Genomic DNA, 8737 nt, shown 5'->3' on the forward strand with positions numbered 1-8737 from the left:
CATTTGGGCACAGACATGCAGCCTCTCACAAATTCTCTTTCATGTGCAGATGAAGTGCGGGCTGGCACCTTCCGGGAACTTTTCCATCCAGAACAGCTGATCACTGGAAAGGAAGATGCAGCTAATAACTATGCCCGTGGCCACTACACCATTGGCAAAGAAAGCATTGATATGGTGCTCGATCGTGTCCGTAAACTGGTAAGTCCCATTAGTTTTGAAACAGCAGTTTGGATTCTGCAGAAGAAAGATGAGCAGAATAGGTAGCTTCTTAACTACAGATGATACGAATTGTTCAGAAAAAAAAAGACTGCAAGACACAGAGAGGCATCATTTCAAGTCCAAGGGAGAGAAGCCCAGTAGTTCACTTCCCAGCTATATGGCTTCAGATAGCCTTTAAAAGTGGTTCTGAATATGTAATTCTTCATTATTAGCACAGCCCTGGAGCCCAAATACTGATACAGAAGGGTGGATTAGGCAGTTCTACATTGCTTGCTTCAGCTAGACTAACCAAAAGAAGTGTGAAGATCAGAGATAGAAGCTCCACAGGTAAAAGTCCAATTTTTATGTAGTAAGTTCAGCCAGTGAAGGAAGTAAAAGGATAGGATTATTGCCAGCCCTTTCTCAATAAAACTTGACATGAAAACTGTGCTGTGCATTGCTGACAACTGCTCTTTCAGTTCAGAACAAGCTCATGTAGTACATGAAGTCCTTTCATTCCTCTTCAGCCCCTATTCTTTCACTTTCTCTTATGCTTTGTAGACTGATGCCTGTTCTGGGCTGCAAGGATTCCTGATCTTCCACAGCTTTGGTGGGGGCACCGGCTCTGGCTTTACCTCCTTATTGATGGAACGCCTCTCCGTGGATTATGGAAAGAAGTCCAAACTGGAGTTTGCCATCTACCCAGCCCCTCAGGTCTCCACTGCTGTGGTGGAGCCCTACAATTCCATCCTCACCACACACACCACCCTGGAGCACTCGGACTGTGCCTTCATGGTGGATAACGAGGCCATCTACGACATCTGCCGCCGAAACCTGGACATCGAGCGCCCCACCTACACCAACCTCAACCGCCTCATCAGCCAGATCGTCTCCTCCATCACCGCCTCGCTGCGCTTTGACGGGGCCCTCAATGTGGATCTGACAGAGTTCCAGACAAATCTAGTGCCCTACCCACGCATCCACTTCCCCTTAGTGACCTATGCCCCCATCATCTCCTCTGACAGAGCACATCATGAGCAGCTCTCGGTGGCTGAAATCACCAACGCCTGCTTTGAGCCCAGCAACCAGATGGTGAAGTGTGACCCAAGGCACGGGAAGTACATGGCTTGCTGCATGCTCTACCGTGGGGACGTTGTTCCCAAGGACGTCAACGTAGCAATTGCTGCCATCAAGACCAAGAGAACTATCCAGTTTGTTGACTGGTGCCCAACAGGCTTCAAGGTGAGCAGGGCTGCTCTTTGAGCTTTTCTTTAAGGTTTCAAGGGCAAGTTCAGCCTAGTGGAAAATGTAAAGTTTTAGATCTTGCACGTTCCCCATCTTTGAGGTGAAGGAACTTAAGGTGCATATGTATAAATGTGCCCATTCTCATTTTAGGCATCCCATTGGTATAGACTCCTAAATATTTATCTAAGTGGGAATGTGAAGTGTATTCAGTTCAGACATGAATTTTGCAAAAGCCAGTGAGTGTTCCTTCTGAAGCACCATCTGTATCTAAGGAAATACAAAACCCAATACAATTTAAAAAAGAAATGCTGATATGGGGGCATCTGTCAGTCAACACCCTTACCCAGAAATATTATGCAGCCTCTCCCCACTGGCTCCATAGCAGTGTTGGGAAACAAAGTTTCAGCAATAATACAGAAATTAGCAGGGGAAAATGATTTGTCATATCAATGTTTGGTTTAACAATGAAAACTTCAAACTGAGAACCAACTTTCTGTATTAGTTTCTCTAGAGTATCTTGGTGAAACTGAATGTTCAGTGCTGAGAAACTGCTAAGAAAGATACACAGTTGCCAGGGTGCATATAAACAGAAGAATGACACAGACATTAAATCACCAAGTGTCACACTGTTTCTGACATCAGTATTTTTCATGGCATTTGCCATATCCTAGTTTTGATAGTGGGCACTACTGTACCCCAGCATCTCTCACTTCACTCATAGTTTTTCAGCTCTTGGACTGCTTTCTGCTCTTGCCTCGTGACAGTCTTCTCTCGTCTTCTTGTTTCCAGGTTGGGATCAACTACCAGCCTCCCACAGTAGTTCCTGGTGGAGACCTGGCCAGAGTTCAGCGAGCAGTCTGCATGCTGAGCAACACCACGGCCATTGCAGAGGCTTGGGCAAGGCTCGACCACAAGTTTGATCTGATGTATGCCAAGAGAGCTTTTGTGCACTGGTATGTGGGTGAAGGCATGGAGGAGGGAGAGTTTGCAGAGGCCCGAGAGGACCTGGCTGCCCTGGAGAAAGACTATGAAGAAGTGGGAACTGACTCGTTTGAAGAAGAAAATGATGGGGAGTAATTTTAAAATACACTTTGTTCCTTATGAGCACGTAATTGTCTCTGTATCACTGCACTGCACATGTCTATGATTAGGCAATCCCTTTTTATGTTACATACTTAGGAGGGGTCATATAGAGATGTTTTTGTTCCATAAATCACAGGTAAATTGTTGTGTAAGATATGGTCATATGTAGTCATTCCCTACCATTCCCAGCAATGCAAAAAGATTTGGTCTTCCTCCTTACACATTTAATGTAAGCCTCCTCAAGGTCTAACACACATGCTAAACCCACTACAGTTCCATATATGCAAGCTTATAAAGGAGCACACTGAGTCAGTAGAGTTTTCAAAGTTCAGATCTGACATATCTTCTCCTTTCACTTGTTAGTATATCAGAAAAATAGTATCTCTGCTCTGTGCTCTATTATCTTCTCATTGACCTTCACCTGACTGACCTAAAAGGGACATTTCATCGTTCTCTGAAACATCATTCTTGGTAAAACAAACACACAGCAGAAATGTTAAAGCAATGCATTTTTTCCATATTTGGGGGATAAACATCTGTGTTGTGAAAAAAATATATCCTTTTCAGTTGGGTAGAGCTGCAGCAGGCATAAGGATTTATTGCTGTGTCTTTGAAATTGTTGAAATGAGAAAATTATCTCCTAAGAAACATTTCAGTATTCCTTACCTGGATTGTTCATCCTCTGCAAGACGCAACCTCTGCTTTATCCAGCAGACCCTTGTGCCAGGTGTGACAAACTTTATTAAGTGCCCCATGTGCAAGTGAGACTGCAATGCACGCATCTGAATGTTCACTCTAAGATAACTCAGAGTAGTGAACAAAGATCTCAGATTCATAGGATTCACATCTTGCAAGGCAATGCCATTTGTTCTTGACTAGGAAACCCCTCAGCAACTTTTTATCTAGGTCCAGGTGCCTGATGGGATGCACCCATGTGTGCCAAGGTAGCTGGCAGATGGCATTGCAAGGCTACTCTTGATAATCTTTGATTGATCATGCTGATTGGGAGAAGTAACCATAGACGGGAGGAAAGCAAATGTCAGTCCTATCTTCAGAAAGGGCAAGAAGGAAGACCCAGGGAACTACAGTCTGGTCAGCCTCATCTCAATCCCTGGGAAGGTGATGGAGCACTAATCCTGGAAAACATTTCCAGGTACATGAACAAGAAGAAAAAAAATCAGGTCTGCTCAGAAGGGATTCACCAGTGGAAAGTTGTGCTTGACCAACTCAGTAACCTTCTATGATGAAACAATTGGCTGGTACACAAGGGGAGAGCCATGGATATTGTGTACTTAGACTTGGATAAGGTTTTCAACACTGTTTCCCATAAGATCCTCATAGAGAAGTTGTTGAAGTACAGGCTGGTTGAGCAGACAGTGAGGTGGACTGAAAATTGGCTGAATGGCCAGGTGCAGAGGGCAGTGATAAGTGGCACAAAGTCTAGTTGAGGCCTTTAACTAGCAGTGTACCCTGGGGTCAATACTCTTGTCTAGTCCTGTTCAACATCTTAATTAATGTTCTGGGTGATGGGGCAAACTGTATCCTTAGCAAGTTACAGATGACACAGAAGTAGGAGGAGTGGCTGATACACCAGAGTTGTGTTGCCATTCAGTGAGACCTGGATAGGCTGGAGAAATGGGCTGAAGGAACCTCATGAAGTTCAACAAGGGGAAGTGCAAAGTCCTGCACCTGGGGAGGAAGAGCCCACCTAGCTGGAAACAGCTTTGCAGACAAGGTCCTGCAGGTTCTGGTGGACACCAAGTTGAACATGAGCCAGCAACATACCGTTGCTGCAAAGAAGGCAATGGTATCCTGGGCTGCATTAGGCAAAGCAGATAACAGAATCAGAGTACCTCGAGTTGGAAGAGACCCATAAGAATCATCTAGTCCAACTCCCTGCTGCTCACAGAGCTACCTAAAACTAAATCATATGACTAAAAGCATTGTCCAGATGCTCCCTGAACTCTGTCAGGCTTGATGCCATAACTGCTTGCCTGGGAAGCCTGTTCCAGTGACTGACCACCCTCTCAGTGAAGAATCTTTTCCTAATGTCCTAATGTGAACTTCTTCTGATGCAGCTTCATTCCGTTTCCCACTGTCCTACTACTGGTGACCAGAGAGAGCAGACCAGCACCTTCCCCTCTACTGCTTCCCCTTGAGGAAGTTGCAGACTGCAACGAGGTCACCACTCAATCTTCTCCAAGCTAAACAAGCTGCATTAGCTCAGTCACTTCTAGTAAGTCTTGCCCTTGAGGCCTTTTACCATCTTGGTTGCTTTCCTCTAGACACACATCAATAGTCTGACGTCCTTCTTACATTGAGCTGCCCCAAAACTGCACACAGTAGTCAAGGTGGGGCCACACCAGTGCAGTGTAGAGTGAAACAATCACCTCCCTTGACTGGCTAGCAATGCTGTGCTTAGAGAGGTTGAAGAAAGTGAACCTTCCATTCTGCTCAGCACTAGTGAGGCCACGCCTGTCCAGCTCTGGACTCCTCAGTACAAGTGAGCTGTGGACATAGTGGACAGAGTCCAGCAGAAGGCCACAAATACAATTCATGGACCAAAGCATCTCTCCTACAAGGAAAGGCTGAGAGAGCTGGGACTGTTCAATCTGGAGAAGGCTCAGGGGGAATCTTACCGATGTGTATAAATAGCTGAAGGGAGAGTGTAAAGAAGATGGAGCCAGGCTCATTTCGATTGTGCCCAGAAGATACAACAAGAGGCAATGGACACAAAGTGAAACAGTGCAGGGTCTGTCTGAACATCAGGAAACAGTTTTCTACTCTGTGGGTGATGAAACACTGGCACAAGTTGCTCATGGAGGTTGTAGAGTCTCACTCCTTGAGATATTCAAAAGTCACGTGGATATGACCCTGGACAACTGGCTTTAGGTGGCCCTGCTTGAGCAGAAGTGTTGGACCAGATGACCTTCAGAGGTCCTTTCCAACCTCAGCTATTCTGTGATTCTGTGATCTTCTTCATATAGAGATTTCTATTTCTGTTGGCAGTTGCATCTCACAGCGCAACATCACATTGAACTTGTATACTCTGTATGCAGTATATGGATTTAATTAACCAGATCAGTAAATTACTAAAATATGAAGTTATGGGATACCATAAATGTCTCTGTTTAGAAAAACATCCCTATTCAAGATACACTTGATTATGTACCTGAAATGAAGCAATACAAGTACTACCCAACCTTTAGACTCCTACACAGCTTCCCTTACAGTTCTGTCCTGAACTGGGATCAAAATAAGAAACAGGAACTTTCATACATGAAACAAATGTACATATTCATACCAAGAAGTGACCCTGCTCTTCCAGTGAGAGAGAAGAAACAGGAGGCAAATTAAATTTAAAAAAAAAAAAAAAAAAAAGTGTTAAAAAAATGTCCCTTACAGTTCTGTCCTGAACTGGGATCAAAATAAGAAACAGGAACTTTCATACATGAAACAAATGTACATATTCATACCAAGAAGTGACCCTGCTCTTCCAGTGAGAGAGAAGAAACAGGAGGCAAATTAAATTTAAAAAAAAAAAAAAAAAAAAGTGATTAAAAAATGTCAGATTAACTGCTTACTTTGTTCTTTGAAAAGCTGCTGAAAGAAATGCAATGAAGAAGTGGAAGCTACTGATCCAATGTAGAGTTCCTAACTTTCTGAAAGCTTTTAAAATCTCATCCTGATCATTAATGTTATGGTTTATTTTATTTGCAAGGACACTTAGGAATCAGGGTCCCTGCTCTCGCAGTAGTCAATGTATTCTTTGGAATGCTTTGGAGATTACTTTGGTAGCACTGTGGTATTTATCAGGGGCTGACAGCTTTTCTCAAAGTGACACTACACCATGATGCTCAGCAGGCAGTGTATCTGGAGGCCCAAACACTGCACCTTTCAATTTCAGCTGTCCCTTCATCTAGCACCCTTCTGGGCTCAGACTTCTGCCCATCATCTGCTTTGGAAAAGACAGATCACCACTGACTTCAACAGGCAAACTTAAAATATTGTTAAATAAGACACATGTTCCTCTTAATTGAGCAGCCAGGCTCTCACACGGGTCATTACCAACAGCCACTTCAGCTGCTGCTTCACTAGCTTCCACTGACTGGTCAGACCCAGCTCCTATTTCTCCTGCGGTGTCGGTTTGCACTTTGCTCAGATGGTTTAACTGTCTCTAAGCAACTTATGACTTAGCAGTTCTCTCTCTTCCTCCCTTCTAGCAGGCAGATGCCACACAAACTAGCAATAGAAAGAGAACATCACTAAATTTAAACCACTGCCAAGGGGCTCTGCCAGAGTGGGAGCAAAGATGCCGAGTCATTTGTACTTTTCTCGGAACCTCCTCAGATATTGATAACTGTGGCAATTCAGGAAGCTTTTCACTGCCTCTGCTGCCTTGGCTGAAGCAGAGACTTCTGACTGACTGACAGCTGAGCTGCCTCCAACACAGCCAGATTATACGAGCGGGTTCTCCATAACCTGCACAGGGGGTATGTAACTGGGACTGCAACAGTGACAGCTCTGATGGGCTCTGGACAACCCCTCTGAAAGCCTCCTTTGTGCTTTCTCCTTTCTGCTGTTCAGTGAAGCATGGTGGGGATGCACAGAGGTCACAGGGCTGGGAGCACACACTGTCCTCACCTGTCCCAACAGAACTATGGACAGCTTAGGCTTTCTCCACAATAAATCCATGTTAGCATAACCCTTCACCCAGAATGAAAAAGTGATCTGTGTTACATGAAAAAGTGAACATGCCTGCTCATCATCATCAGGGTTGCATTCAGCATTGCCCCTCTCAGACATGAAGTCTTCTAGCCATTCCCCAAAAAGGGCAGGCTCTTTAGTTTAAGGTGTTAGCAGGAACAAACAGTATGTTAATAATAAGAACATGTCATTTAATGTCTCGCGAAGCATTTTTGCTGCAGAAATTTTATTAGAAAGGACTTAGAGGGATTTTAGGAGTTTAATGTCTATAATGGCTAAATGTTTGTATAATACAGGAAGGAGCCTGCAAGCCAGTGCTATTTTAAGCCATGGTTTTAGTCCCCACAGCTGTTTGTTTTTTTTTTTTTTGGTAACATTCCCTGAATTCAGTAACTTAGTGAGACAACAGCTGAAGGCTTCTGCATAGCACATGTGAATTCAGTTTGTTAGCAGCTCACAGATGGGGCTTTTCTGAGGGGCAACAGGGTGCCCCAAAGACACCAGTGAGCTTCTAGGGAACAAAGGGAGACTGATGCTATCAGGAGCTCCACACAGCCTGTGTGGAGCTTCCCCCTCACTAACGCCTCTTATCCTGCACGCAGAGAGAGAGGGGAAGGGGTCTAGGGTTTGAAACAGTCCTTGGGGACTGTCTGGTGGCAGCTGCAAGGGAAGGACATGGTGTCTCAGCCCCAGCTGGAGTTTCTCAGTAAAGAGTCAAGAGGTGTGCCCTGCCAAATCACACAGGGACTCTGCATTTTGGAGTCCCAGTGACTTAATCCATTTCACACAGTTGCCAGGACTCCCTATGTCACCTGCACCATTTCCCCCATCACCAGAGTTCTGAGGGGCAGCACCAGTCACCTCTAAACTCTCCTACTTGCTTATGTGAAGCCAGGCTGGGCCAGTGGCCACCCTCCAACAAACAAAGCTCCCTTATGGGTGGGCTGTTCTCCTCGGTTCCTCCTGCAGGCACCCAGGAACAAGAGGAAAGGGAAAGCCTGGAAACCCAACACACGCTCTGGATGAGCAACCACCGATGAGACTTCTGCTCACCCAGACCTGGGAGGCCTGTTGGGGCCTGAAGCCCCAAGGCCGAGGTTGGTGCTGAAGCAGCAGGTTCCCGTGCTGCTCCTGCTGGTGCCTCCCGCAGCACCTCCCGATGGGAACTGCCCAGCACGGGTCACGTTTCTAAGTGAGTTACTTACTTGGGGTTATGTTAAATGAGCTAATTCTCACTTTTAGAGAGGTGACTGTAGGCCTCGCGAGAACTTCATGTTTCCTGTTGCTCTTGCAGCCAAACCAAACAAACGCCAAGCTGAAGACGTGTCTGCTTTTGAGCGATCACGACCAACCGGGCGTGCAGGCAAAATAAGCCCCCTGAGGCGCTGCCTCTGCCCAAGAAGAGGGTTTCTTTCCGCAGAGTCCCAGTTCCTCGAGTCCCAGTTCCTCACCCCCCCCTTTCACTCTTGCCCCAGCCCAGCAGCAGCCCGGCCGACCCCCGCCG

The 8737-nt window shown here is 45.7% G+C and overlaps 2 protein-coding genes across 2 annotated transcripts in view; both read left to right on the forward strand.

Moving 5' to 3' along the window:
• Positions 1 to 2537, forward strand: part of TUBA8 (tubulin, alpha 8) — a 10482-nt gene extending 7945 nt beyond the window's left edge. Inside the window, exons 4-5 of the mRNA XM_010002925.1 lie at positions 760 to 1440; positions 2233 to 2537. Of these exons, the coding sequence (XP_010001227.1) occupies positions 760 to 1440; positions 2233 to 2520 (969 nt within the window). The 3' untranslated portion in view covers positions 2521 to 2537. The remainder of the gene's footprint in view (positions 1 to 759; positions 1441 to 2232) is intronic.
• A 1266-nt stretch (positions 2538 to 3803) lies between these two features.
• The window catches only part of USP18 (ubiquitin specific peptidase 18), a 19205-nt gene continuing 14271 nt past the window's right edge, over positions 3804 to 8737 (forward strand). Inside the window, exons 1-2 of the mRNA XM_010002998.1 lie at positions 3804 to 3902; positions 8476 to 8596. Coding sequence (XP_010001300.1) covers positions 3804 to 3902; positions 8476 to 8596 — 220 coding nt within the window. The remainder of the gene's footprint in view (positions 3903 to 8475; positions 8597 to 8737) is intronic.

The sequence above is a fragment of the Chaetura pelagica genome, unplaced genomic scaffold, assembly GCF_000747805.2.
Source record: "Chaetura pelagica isolate M959 unplaced genomic scaffold, ChaPel_1.0 scaffold117, whole genome shotgun sequence".
NCBI classification, from domain to species: domain Eukaryota; kingdom Metazoa; phylum Chordata; class Aves; order Apodiformes; family Apodidae; genus Chaetura; species Chaetura pelagica.